The sequence below is a fragment of the Ranitomeya imitator genome, chromosome 6 (genome assembly GCF_032444005.1).
Source record: "Ranitomeya imitator isolate aRanImi1 chromosome 6, aRanImi1.pri, whole genome shotgun sequence".
NCBI lineage: Eukaryota > Metazoa > Chordata > Amphibia > Anura > Dendrobatidae > Ranitomeya > Ranitomeya imitator.
In genome coordinates this window covers 381,817,560-381,831,922 of record NC_091287.1, presented here as the reverse complement: position 1 = coordinate 381,831,922, position 14,363 = coordinate 381,817,560, and the positions used below count along the sequence as shown (strand labels likewise).

Here is a 14,363-nt window from a genome sequence, read left to right as displayed (position 1 = left end):
CTCCTTCGGCATCATGGGGTCTCACTCCCTGACGGGGCCCGGTAGTAAGGCGAGATCCCATATCACTTCCGTGTCTGATTGAGGGGACTTCTCGCTGTGGCTCTTGAGGGTCTCTCCTGAGACTGGACCATTCCCTCCGCATCTATTTCCGGATCTCTCAGGCCAACTCCGGCTCCGTTGCAGACAGAGTAGGTATTCCATTACTACGGACCATCCCTGCTAGGGCCGTCACCCCCTGCTCCTGCTCTCTTACATGCCCCTCCACCCCCACCTCTAAGAAGGTCATACATGGGCAAGCGTTCTCACAGTGCCTGTTTCAGCGGTGCATTCCTAAGACCCAACATAAATTGATCCCTCAAAATTCTGTCAGAAGGCCCCACTCCCACATCTTCCCTTTTGGTAATGTGCGCATGCACCTCTTGCAACGCGATGATATATTGCATGTCTCTCCCTCTCGCTGAATGCGACCAAATAAATGCATGCGCAACACTCCAACATTAGTGGGTTCCTGTGCATCTCCTCCAAAACCTGCACCACCTTCTCTAACCTATCCCGCTTGTGTGGAGGGCGGAACATCACGGAACACCGAGCCTCACTGTCCAGGACCATTAACGCTATCACCTCAACAAGTGCAGCAAGTAGAGAAAGTACTGGAGCGCTATCAGAAGCACTGACGGGACCAATGAAAGTGTGAAAATACACAAGGCACCCTAAGGGAAAGCACTGTGCAGATCCTGGACAAGTCGGGAATGCCACATTATGTCATCTTTGAAATCCATAAAAGGAAGATTTCAGATGGCCAAAATGAAAACTGGGCCAGTGGCGCACACAAATTGTGCGTAGCTCAGCTGTGGGCTCGCCGGCATTGGTGACGGGTGCTGATGTTGCCATTTAGTGCATTATTCTGGTCCGTTAATTGGATCATAGGACATATTCAGATTTTTTTCCATGCAGATTATCAGAGTGGAAAATCCGTCACGTGTGGCACACTGGCCGCCATATCCACGAGGGGTGCTCTCCGTGGCAGACTGATTTCATGCTCACCTAAATGAGCCCCAAGTATCAGTGGATAATTAGGCCACGGTCACTATCTGGTCAGTATTTTACATCAGTATTTGTAGCCAAAACCAGGAGTGGGTGATAAATACAGAAGTGGTGCATATGTCTCTATTATACTTTTCCTCTTTGTTCCACTTCTGGTTTTGGCTACAAATACTGAGGTAAAATACTGACCAAATACTGAACGTGTGACCATGGCCTTAGGATGATATACCCCTATAACCTGTGACTGGGGGTATACAGGACAGGGATTCCTCTAATCACTGACGGACAGAGGGCCCCTGTGCAAGAATAATATATTGGCCCTTTGCAGCCCAATTTCTGCTAAAAATGTTAATTTTACCTGCTTGGGAGGTATAATGGGCCCCCTTACTTGTTGGGCCCCTGTGCAGCCGCACAGGTTGCACCAATGATATGTCCGCCTCTAATGACAGAACACCAATTAGGTTTGTACCCCAGATGCTGGTGTTGGGGGCTTCAGAGAATGAGGAGTAATGTTGGCCCCCATGGTAGCTATAGGCACATACAGTGAGTGTATAGACCCCTATGACCTCCGCAGGGTGGGTTTCCCGGGTCCGGAGCTGTGCGGGGGTCGTACATTACGTGCTATAGATGCAGCACGAGTGTGATGCCGGCAGCAGACGCGCGGGGGCGCCGGCGGGCAGCTGGCACACGTCAGGTTGGGTGACAGAGAGCAGCGTTTGCAGATTTGCAGGAACATTAGGGCGCGGAGGTGTGAGGAGGAAGGAGCCGGCGGAGATGCAGGAGGATCCCAGTATGTCGGTAGCGGAGGACACCGTACGTGAGTGCTGAATCCCGGGCGGTGCCGGCGGCAGTGAGCTGCAGCAGAAGTGATGAGAAGCTGCTGTGCCCGGACTGTGCTCGGATGCTGCTGCTGTAGCGCTGCTGTAGCGGCACAGCCAGGATAGCCGGTGGGCAGGAGGGGGCTCCGGTCCCTGCAGCATCCTATGGAGACTGGCAATCCCGAGCCCCGGCTGCTGCAGAGCCACGCGGAGAAGAAGCGGCTGCACAGGGCTCCATCCCCGGCCAGACCCTTCCTGAAAGACTCCCACCCCAGGGCGCCCCCTGCCAAACCCTCCGTGCTGCCCCCCAAGTCCCCCAGCCCTGGCATCAGACACCAGTCCCCCGGGCTCCTCGTCACCCACAACCGCCTGTCCAGGCGCAGCGTCCCGGCCAAAGACAAAGCAAACCCCGCCAAACCGGCCAGTGCCAAGGCGTCACTGAGCAGCAAGAGGGCACTGAGGCCGAGCCATGGCCCCGGGGAGCCGGGCAGCAGAGCAGGCAGCAGGAGGGAGACGCCGGGCGGTCCTTCCTCTCCTGTGCCGGCAGCAGGTGCGGGGCGCCGGCGGGGGCAGAGGCTGGAGCCCCCCTCTCCGAGACTGGCCAGGGTCAGCCACACCGACAGCAGCTCCGACCTGTCCGACTGCCCCTCTGAGCCCCTCTCCGATGAGCAGCGCCCCCTACCGGCCCACAGCAGTGACAACGAGTCCGGCTGCAGCGAGCGGGCAGTGGTGACTCTGCCGGAGATCGTCCTGACTGCGGAGCCCAGAGATGGTGGCCCCAGGAGCGAGGAGCCGCGGGGAGCAGGGGGCCCCCCAAGGAAGAGCCCAGCACCCCCACATCCGGGGCAAGACGAGGAGCTGCTCAGGGAGCTGGAGGAGCTGCGCTCAGAAAACGACTATCTCAAGGTGAGTGTTGGGTGACAATGGTGGTCGTGTCCCCAGCTCTAGGCTCCCCCACCCTGCAGGTCCTAGACAGAAGAGAGCAACACTGTACAGCACTGGGGGACCTGCCCCCACCTCCTGTGACTAGGGGTCCTGGGGTATGGGATGCCACATGGTGCCCCCTGGTAGCGCCACCAGAGGCCATTCCTGTGTGGTGCCGTCTCCTCTACAGACGCCATCGCCCTGGCACAAGCCGTAATCTCAGCATGGGGGCACAAATATATAAAATCGAGCTTACGATATAGAACTCTTTCCCAGAGCACCACCGGAGAGCGCCATAAGTTATTTAGCCTTTTCTTACTCCCCAGGCCCGTGTTTTCCTTCCCCATCACCTCCCTTCTGTCCTCATCTTTGTGGGCATCCTCTCCGCATTTGGTCGTCTTCCATAATGTCTCTTTTCTGCGCTGCTACAGCTTAATGGCTGGTTACCAGCGACTACAACAAGGCCATCTTCAGATAATCCCTATCTACAAGGGTCACATAGACAGTAGGTGTAAGGCAACTGGATCTGTGGGCATCTGCAGGACTGGCCCATGAACCTGTGGGTATCTGCAGGACTGGCCCATGAACCTGTGGGTATCTGCAGGACTGGCCCATGAACCTGTGGGTATCTGCAGGACTGGCCCATGAACCTGTGAGGTATCTGCAGGACTGGCCCATGTACCTGTGGGTATCTGCAGGACTGGCCCATGTACCTGTGGGTATCTGCAGGACTGGCCCAAGAACCTGTGGTTATCTGCAGGACTGGCCCATGAACCTGTGGGTATCTGCAGAACTGGCCCATGAACCTGTTGGTATCTGCAGGACTAGCCCATGAACCAGTGGGGTATCTGCAGGACTGGATTATGTACATGTGGGTATCTGCAGGACTGGCCCGTGAACCTGTGGGTATCTGCAGTACTGGCCTATGAACCTGTGGGTATCTGCAGGACTGGCCCATGAACCTGTGGGTATCTGCAGGACTGGCCCATGAACCTGTGGGTATCTGCAGGACTGGCCCATGAACCTGTGGGTATCTGCAGGACTGGCCCATGAACCTGTGGGGTATCTGCAGGACTGGCCCATGTACCTGTGGGTATCTGCAGGACTGGCCCATGTACCTGTGGGTATCTGCAGGACTGGCCCATGTACCTGTGGGTATCTGCAGGACTGGCCCAAGAACCTGTGGTTATCTGCAGGACTGGCCCATGAACCTGTGGGTATCTGCAGAACTGGCCCATGAACCTGTGGGGTATCTGCAGGACTAGCCCATGAACCAGTGGGGTATCTGCAGGACTGGATTATGTACATGTGGGTATCTGCAGGACTGGCCCGTGAACCTGTGGGTATCTGCAGTACTGGCCTATGAACCTGTGGGTATCTGCAGGACTGGCCCATGAACCTGTGGGGTATCTGCAGGACTGGCCCATGTACCTGTTTGTATCTGCAGGACTGGCCCATGAACCTGTGGGTATCTGCATGACTGGCCCATGTACCTGTGGGTATCTGCAGGACTGGCCCATATACCTGTGGGTATCTGCAGGACTGGCCCATGTACCTGTTTGTATCTGGAGGACTGGCCCATGAACCTGTGGGTATCTGCAGGACTGGCCCATGTACCTGTTTGTATCTGCAGGACTGGCCCATGTACCTGTGGGTATCTGCAGGACTGGCCCATGTACCTGTTTGTATCTGCAGGACTGGCCCATGAACCTGTGAGTATCTGCAGGACTGGCCCATGTACCTGTGAGTATCTGCAGGACTGGATTATGTACCTGTGGGTATCTGCAGGACTGGCCCATGTACCTGTTTGTATCTGCAGGACTGGCCCATTAACCTGTTTGTATCTGCAGGACTGGCCCATGAACCTGTGAGTATCTGCAGGACTGGCCCATGAACCTGTGAGTATCTGCAGGACTGGCCCATGTACCTGTGAGTATCTGCAGGACTGGATTATGTACCTGTGAGTATCTGCAGGACTGGATTATGTACCTGTGAGTATCTGCAGGACTGGATTATGTACCTGTGGGTATCTGCAGGACTGGATTATGTACCTGTGAGTATCTGCAGGACTGGATTATGTACCTGTGAGTATCTGCAGGACTGGATTATGTACCTGTGGGTATCTGCAGGACTGGATTATGTACCTGTGGGTATCTGCAGGACTGGATTATGTACCTGTGGGTATCTGCAGGACTGGCCCATGTACCTGTGGGTATCTGCAGGACTGGCCCATGTACCTGTTTGTATCTGCAGGACTGGCCCATGAACCTCTTTGTATCTGCAGGACTGACCCATGAACCTGTTTGTATCTGCAGGACTGGCCCATGAACCTGTTTGTATCTGCAGGACTGGCCCATGAACCTGTGAGTATCTGCAGGACTGGCCCATGTACCTGTGAGTATCTGCAGGACTGGATTATGTACCTGTGAGTATCTGCAGGACTGGATTATGTACCTGTGGGTATCTGCAGGACTGGATTATGTACCTGTGGGTATCTGCAGGACTGGATTATGTACCTGTGGGTATCTGCAGGACTGGATTATGTACCTGTGGGTATCTGCAGGACTGGATTATGTACCTGTGGGTATCTGCAGGACTGGATTATGTACCTGTGGGTATCTGCAGGACTGGCCCATGTACCTGTTTGTATCTGCAGGACTGGCCCATGTACCTGTTTGTATCTGCAGGACTGGCCCATGTACCTGTTTGTATCTGCAGGACTGGCCCATGTACCTGTTTGTATCTGCAGGACTGGCCCATGAACCTGTGAGTATCTGCAGGACTGGATTATGTACCTGTGGGTATCTGCAGGACTGGCCCATGAACCTGTTTGTATCTGCAGGACTGGCCCATGAACCTGTTTGTATCTGCAGGACTGGCCCATGAACCTGTTTGTATCTGCAGGACTGGCCCATGAACCTGTGAGTATCTGCAGGACTGGCCCATGAACCTGTGAGTATCTGCAGGACTGGATTATGTACCTGTGAGTATCTGCAGGACTGGATTATGTACCTGTGGGTATCTGCAGGACTGGATTATGTACCTGTGGGTATCTGCAGGACTGGATTATGTACCTGTGGGTATCTGCAGGACTGGATTATGTACCTGTGGGTATCTGCAGGACTGGATTATGTACCTGTGGGTATCTGCAGGACTGGCCCATGTACCTGTTTGTATCTGCAGGACTGGCCCATGTACCTGTTTGTATCTGCAGGACTGGCCCATGTACCTGTTTGTATCTGCAGGACTGGCCCATGTACCTGTTTGTATCTGCAGGACTGGCCCATGAACCTGTGAGTATCTGCAGGACTGGATTATGTACCTGTGGGTATCTGCAGGACTGTCCCATGAACCTGTTTGTATCTGCAGGACTGGCCCATGAACCTGTTTGTATCTGCAGGACTGGCCCATGAACCTGTTTGTATCTGCAGGACTGGCCCATGAACCTGTGAGTATCTGCAGGACTGGATTATGTACCTGTGAGTTTCTGCAGGACTGGATTATGTACCTGTGGGTATCTGCAGGACTGGATTATGTACCTGTGGGTATCTGCAGGACTGGATTATGTACCTGTGGGTATCTGCAGGACTGGATTATGTACCTGTGGGTATCTGCAGGACTGGATTATGTACCTGTGGGTATCTGCAGGACTGGCCCATGAACCTGTGAGTATCTGCAGGACTGGATTATGTACCTGTGGGTATCTGCAGGACTGGCCCATGTACCTGTGGGTATCTGCAGGACTGGATTATGTACCTGTGGGTATCTGCAGGACTGGATTATGTACCTGTGGGTATCTGCAGGACTGGCCCATGTACCTGTTTGTATCTGCAGGACTGGCCCATGAACCTGTGAGTATCTGCAGGACTGACCCATGAACCTGTTTGTATCTGCAGGACTGGCCCATGTACCTGTGAGTATCTGCAGGACTGGCCCATGTACCTGTTTGTATCTGCAGGACTGGCCCATGTACCTGTGAGTATCTGCAGGACTGGCCCATGAACCTGTTTGTATCTGCAGGACTGGCCCATGAACCTGTGAGTATCTGCAGGACTGGATTATGTACCTGTGAGTATCTGCAGGACTGGATTATGTACCTGTGGGTATCTGCAGGACTGGATTATGTACCTGTGGGTATCTGCAGGACTGGATTATGTACCTGTGGGTATCTGCAGGACTGGATTATGTACCTGTTTGTATCTGCAGGACTGGCCCATGTACCTGTGGGTATCTGCAGGACTGGATTATGTACCTGTGGGTATCTGCAGGACTGGATTATGTACCTGTTTGTATCTGCAGGACTGGCCCATGAACCTGTTTGTATCTGCAGGACTGGATTATGTACCTGTGGGTATCTGCAGGACTGGCCCATGAACCTGTGAGTATCTGCAGGACTGGCCCATGAACCTGTGAGTATCTGCAGGACTGGATTATGTACCTGTGGGTATCTGCAGGACTGGATTATGTACCTGTGGGTATCTGCAGGACTGGATTATGTACCTGTGGGTATCTGCAGGACTGGATTATGTACCTGTGGGTATCTGCAGGACTGGATTATGAACCTGTGGGTATCTGCAGGACTGGATTATGTACCTGTGGGTATCTGCAGGACTGGCCCATGTACCTGTGGGTATCTGCAGGACTGGATTATGTACCTGTGGGTATCTGCAGGACTGGATTATGTACCTGTGGGTATCTGCAGGACTGGATTATGTACCTGTGGGTATCTGCAGGACTGGATTATGTACCTGTGGGTATCTGCAGGACTGGATTATGTACCTGTGGGTATCTGCAGGACTGGATTATGTACCTGTGGGTATCTGCAGGACTGGATTATGTACCTGTGGGTATCTGCAGGACTGGATTATGTACCTGTGGGTATCTGCAGGACTGGATTATGTACCTGTGGGTATCTGCAGGACTGGCCTAGAATATGGAGGTCTCCCGAGCCTCAGATTCAAGCAATTGAAATCTATCCATCTGATCATTCTCTTTTCAGGGGGTAATCTGCTCCTCTGCCCACTGAGAACTCATGAACGCTTGTATGGGGGGAGATGGGGCAAGTGTTCGGCCGTTACTGCAGAGGACTTACTGTTCGGCCTCATCTATGGGCACCGTAATAGATGGTTATTTCCTCTGTCTTCAGCGTTCAGTTTCACATATAGTTTTTCTCTTGCCTTTGTTTCTGGTTTTCACTTGTAGAATCTAAACTTTTTCTTTATTTCTTGACTTTACTGTTTAATTGGAAAACTTAAAAAAAAATTCACTAAATTTGGATGACGTTATACCAATCTGAAGGGGTTGTCAGGGTTTGAAGGAGGTGAAATGCTGCTGACAGCTTCCCTTTAAGAGCCTTGCAGTGTAAAGTGGGAGCGTCTGAGCCGCCTGGTGTCACGTGGCTTTATACCCTGGGACCAATTACCTGTTCTTCTACCAATCAGTCCTTCCTCACTGGGCTATTGATTGGGTAAAGTATCACCCACTAGCTTAAGTCAAAGTATAGCTGTCGTAATATGAAGAGGTCTGCAGCTTTAAGAGTTAACCTTGTTTCCATTTTTATTTCATAAATCATTAGTGCATATGGAAATAATCAGCAGGACTGATCTGTCACTCTCAGTTCATGGGTAAAATCTGTATTCAGTGAAGGCAGAGTTCCTCATTACTGACATAGGAAATGACAGTTAGTGCTCACAATGTTCTATGGAGACAGGCGCTGTCTGCTCTATATATATGCAACTTGCCTCTTCAGAGAAAAAGAGGACTTAAACTCTATAGCGCCACCTGTTGGAAGTAGCGATCCTACAAGTCACAATCAACCCTTTAATGAGTCTTGTAATATATGACTTAAGGTACCGTCACACTTCGCGACGCTGCAGCGATACCGACAATGATCCGGATCGCTGCAGCGTCGCTGTTTGGTCGCTGGAGAGCTGTCACACAGACCGCTCTCCAGCGACCAACGATGCCGGTAACCAGGGTAAACATCGGGTTACTAAGCGCAGGGCCGCGCTTAGTAACCCGATGTTTACCCTGGTTACCATCGTTAAAGTAAAAAAAACAACCACTACATACTTACCTACCGCTGTCTGTTCCCGGCGCTCTGCTTCTCTGCTCTGGCTGTGAGCACAGCGGCCGGAAAACAGAGCGGTGACGTCACCGCTCTGCTTTCCGGCTGCCCGGCGCTCACAGCCAGACCAGAGAAGCACAGCGCCGAGGACAGACAGCGGTAGGTAAGTATGTAGTGTTTGTTTTTTTAACTTTAACGATGGTAACCAGGGTAAAAGGATAAAAGCCAAATCAATATCTCAATTCGCAGACACGGTGTTTCGGGCTGTTGCCCTTCATCAGTGCAAAGCATGAGGACTGATTAGGCTAGGTGAGAGGCTCTGGACTGAGGTGTAAGGGCTAGGGTTGCTCTATATATGACATCTTTCCGGTCATGCTCAGTTATGGCAAAAAGGCAATTTTGCTTCAGAAAAACTTTGGATTTGTCTCTGTTGTCAGCCATTAGGGCTCGCTAACAGGAGCGTATAACACGGGCGAGTGCTGTGTGATGTTTCATCACGCGCCCAATGTTATTCTATGGGGCAGTGCAGATCTGTAATTTTTTCTCTCATACCAATTCGGGATGAGATCAAATTCTCAGCATGCTGCAAGTGGCTCCGCAATTCAGATCATGCGCACCCATTCAAGTCTATGGATGCATGTAAAGCATCGGACTGCACTTAGATGACATCCGAGTGCAGTCTGACAGTCACGGACTCAGACAATGGAGAAGATGGAGAAATTAAGTTCTCCATCTTCTCCATACCAGTGCTGCAATTCTTTCATGTGAGAGAATGGGATCACAATAAACTGACACTGTGGCAGAGTTTGATTAGCGTGTCATTAGCATAATTGGCCCGATTCTCTCTCATATATATTCACCAGTGTGACCCCAGCCTCAAACTCAAATTATCAACCTCAGCATGACCTTCTACATTAGCGTTTGCTTTTTCTACTTTTACGACAGAAGTTCGGTGGTAAATGCCACATTGCTTAGAGAGAAACTTTGTATCTATTTTGGAACTCAGAAAAAAAACAAAAAATAAAACCCTGAGAATCATTGGCTTATAGTGAGAATGACAATTGGAATATCCGGTGACAGGTCCTCTTGACATTCATAGAGTCACTCCTTTCCATTGCGGCTGCTGTAATACACATTGGACGTTTCTTAGTAAGATACCCCTAAAGGGAAGGTTTTAATAGAAAATCAACGATTTTTCTGTTAAATGTATATTTTATAAAAGAAAAAAAATTGAATCTTTGTCATATAAGATTCTGTATTACATCAGAATTAAAAAAAGAAAAACCTACGATTTTCACACTGGCCACTAAGCCCAATACCGGACTCCTACCGCCTGGTCTTTTTAGCCCTTTTCTTTACATAGGCATCAGTAGACCGGCTCTGACCTATTGTCTTGTGCAGGAGAACTTTCTGGGCATTCTCTGATGCGGGCAAAGGTCATTGTGAAGGGAGGAGGCGCCGGTGAGCTGTGACTACTTATTGTGAATAGTACAACCTATGCTGTGTACTCTCATTGTCAAGATTGTAGCTTTTGGGGGGGGATCCGAGTTATGTGAAACACTGCAGAGAGACAACTATACTGTTACAGCAATTAAATAATAAGGTCCGAGACCACTAAGGCTAGTGATTGGCTGCTGACAACATATGGGGTATGTGGGCTTCAGGGGGGCGGCGGGGACACTGTGTTGGAAAGAAGGGTATATAAGTATTATTTCATTTATTTAGCAGTGCTGTTGTCTTTCCAGGTAGGGTTCCATATGACTTGGAAAACTCCTTTAATGAAGACAGTGATATGAAAACTAAAAAAAAAAATACCATAACATCCTGATTTCAACAATAGGTCACATTTCATTTATTGAGTCTGATTATGGTCATAGTCTGCTGATGGCGTTACACTTCAGATAGCCGTTGAGGCCTGATGCCGGCAAACGGAACGTGGCCCTTGTACCTGTGGCTAGGCTAGCGTGCCGAGGAACAGTAGTAATCATGCTGACTTGTTACAGATGACAGTAATCCTTTCACCAAGTCTCAGGTCATAATATTTAATAGTTCGTATTTGTGATGTTTGGACATGTATGTACCGACCCCGGCCTGATTTTATTATAGGCTGTCAATCCGAAAGGACAAGAATCCTGCCCAAGACATAACAATGGAGAGAAAACATGTGGTGTGTCTGTATTTGGAACTTTGACATGTACAGTGTCTCACATCTATTGGACTTTTACTGCATTCACGTGTTTGCACAAGTTATGCTGATGTACAATATGTCATATCTATGGGCAAAAAATATAGTAAAAGTAACTAAAAGAACCTGATTCCATAGGTTAACATGTATGTATGTATGTACAGTTAGGGCCAGAAATATTTGGACAGTGACACAATTTTCGCGAGTTGGGCTCTGCATGCCACCACATTGGATTTGAAATGAAACCTCTACAACAGAATTCAAGTGCAGATTGTAACGTTTAATTTGAAGGGTTGAACAAAAATATCTGATAGAAAATGTAGGAATTGTACACATTTCTTTACAAACACTCCACATTTTAGGAGGTCAAAAGTAATTGGACAAATAAACATAACCCAAACAAAATATTTTTATTTTCAATATTTTGTTGCAAATCCTTTGGAGGCAATCACTGCCTTAAGTCTGGAACCCATGGACATCACCAAACGCTGGGTTTCCTCCTTCTTAATGCTTTGCCAGGCCTTTACAGCCGCAGCCTTCAGGTCTTGCTTGTTTGTGGGTCTTTCCGTCTTAAGTCTGGATTTGAGCAAGTGAAATGCATGCTCAATTGGGTTTAGATCTGGAGATTGACTTGGCCATTGCAGAATGTTCCACTTTTTGGCACTCATGAACTCCTGGGTAGCTTTGGCTGTATGCTTGGGGTCATTGTCTATCTGTACTATGAAGCGCCGTCCAATCAACTTTGCAGCATTTGGCTGAATCTGGGCTGAAAGTATATCCCGGTACACTTCAGAATTCATCCGGCTACTCTTGTCTGCTCTTATGTCATCAATAAACACAAGTGACCCAGTGTCATTGAAAGCCATGCATGCCCATGCCATCATGTTGCCTCCACCATGTTTTACAGAGGATGTGGTGTGCCTTGGATCATGTGCCGTTCCCTTTCTTCTCCAAACTTTTTTCTTCCCATCATTCTGGTACAGGTTGATCTTTGTCTCATCTGTCCATAGAATACTTTTCCAGAACTGAGCTGGCTTCTTGAGGTGTTTTTCTGCAAATTTAACTCTGGCCTGTCTATTTTTGGTATTGATGAATGGTTTGCATCTAGATGTGAACCCTTTGTATTTACTGTCATGGAGTCTTCTCTTTACTGTTGACTTAGAGACAGATACACCTACTTCACTGAGAGTGTTCTGGACTTCAGTTGATGTTGTGAACGGGTTCTTCTTCACCAAATTAAGTATGCGGCGATCATCCACCACTGTTGTCATCCGTGGACGCCCAGGCCTTTTTGAGTTCCCAAGCTCACCAGTCAATTCCTTTTTTCTCAGAATGTACCCAACTGTTGATTTTGCTACTGCAAGCATGTCTGCTATCTCTCTGATGGATTTTTTCTTTTTTTTCAGCCTCAGGATGTTCTGCTTCACCTCAATTGAGAGTTCCTTTGACCGCATGTTGTCTGCTCACAGCAACAGCTTCCAAATGCAAAACCACACACCTGGAATCCACCCCTGACCTTTTAACTACTTCATTGATTACAGGTTAACGAGGGAGACGCCTTCAGAGTTAATTGCAGCCCTTAGAGTCCATTGTCCAATTACTTTTGGTCCCTTGAAAAAGAGGACGCTATGCATTACAGAGCTATGATTTCTAAACCCTTTCTCCGATTTGGATGTGGAAACTATCATATTGCAGCTGGGAGTGTGCACTTTCAGCCCATATTATATATATAATTGTATTTCTGAACATGTTTTTGTAAACAGCTAAAATAACAAAACTTGTGTCACTGTCCAAATATTTCTGGCCCTAACTGTATGTAATCTTCATTATGACGTCTGTTCTTCACATACTGTATGTGTCTTATCCGTGGTTTTCACAGAAAGAAAACCATCCCATTATAATACATGAGGCTTTTCACATGCCCGTTTTTATCAGTGTCACGGGTGAAAGTCACCCATACAAATTTATGAATCCGTGAAAATCAGTACAGTACAAGGATGGCATCAGTGTACATTCCATGTGTTTTTTGTGATTAACAATGTAAGGATATGTTTCCACGGTCAGGATTGGCTCAGGGTTTGACGCAGGTGAAATCTGCATCTGGTGCGTTTTTGATGCGTTTTTCCGCATGCGCTTTAGATGCATTTTTTCATTGTATGTGTTTTTATTGTAACTGGACATGTGGCCCATCTTTATAGACCGCAGCATGTTTTATTTACGATGCAGAGACGCTCAGTCCCCGCAGCGTAAATTTTCCATAGACTATAATTACATGCTGTAAAACCGCATCTAACTATTAGTCCCATGCGTAGCAACTCCAGGAACGCAGCTTACTACGAATGTGTACTAATTTACATATGTTGAATCTTGTGTCACATCCGGAAGTACGTGACGTACCGGTGTCACACTTGCGAATGTAATGTGGGAAACTCGCGTGAGTGTCTCGCATCAACACTTGGCGCCGCCGGCAATCGGACCGACGTGTGCGGCTGCATACAGATACATGCAGACGCACACTCTTGTCCCGAGTGCCGGGTGTTGATGGGAGAGACTCGCGCAAGTTTTTCACATCACACTCGCAAGGGTGACACCATCCACACAGGAATATGTAATGTCCTTTCCTTTTTTTTTTTAACTAAATAAATATTTTTTTTTTTTAAAATGACGTGGGCTCCCACGCAATTTTCCAAACCAGCAGAGGGAAAGCCAATGACTGGCTATTAAAATAGAGGGACTCCCCCCAAAAATGACATGGGGTCCCCCTATAATTAATAACCTTCTCTAGGCTAGGCAGACAGCTGCGGGCTGATATTATTAGTCTAGGAAGGGACCATGGATATTGCCCCCCCCCCCACCCCCGGCTACAAACACCAGCTCACAGCCGCCCCAGAAATGGCACATCCCTAAGATGCGCCAATTCCGGCACTTAGCCTCACTCTTCCTGCTTGCCTTATAGTGGTGGCAAGTGGGGTAATAGTTTTGGGGTTAATGTCACCTTTGAATTGTAAGGTGACATCAAGCCCATTAGGAATGGAGAGGTGTCAATAAAACACCTACCCATTACTAATCCTTTAGTTGCTACATGGTAAATAAAAACAAAGCCAGAATAAAGTATTTTAATGAAATAAAACACCACACAGTTTTCCCATCTTTATTGTTCTGCTAATTCCCCAAATCCCTCAATCTGCTAAAAAAATAAAATAATAAACCAACACAAATACTCCCTGTTCCGACGTACTCCTTAATAACGAGTGTCCCACGATGAGTCCAGCTCTGATATATCTGGATGCCTGACATCCAGATGTAGAAAAGCTTGTAGATGACC

General features: G+C 48.7%; 1 protein-coding gene across 5 annotated transcripts in view; it reads left to right on the top strand.

Annotated features, from left to right (window-relative positions):
- The first annotated feature begins 1,778 nt into the window (after nt 1-1,778).
- The window catches only part of MTCL1 (microtubule crosslinking factor 1), a 190,560-nt gene continuing 177,975 nt past the window's right edge, over nt 1,779-14,363 (top strand). For all 5 annotated transcript variants that reach the window (XM_069731064.1, XM_069731065.1, XM_069731062.1 and 2 more), the window contains exon 1: nt 1,779-2,768. In XM_069731064.1, the coding sequence (XP_069587165.1) occupies nt 2,028-2,768 (741 nt within the window). In that variant the 5' untranslated portion in view covers nt 1,779-2,027. The remainder of the gene's footprint in view (nt 2,769-14,363) is intronic.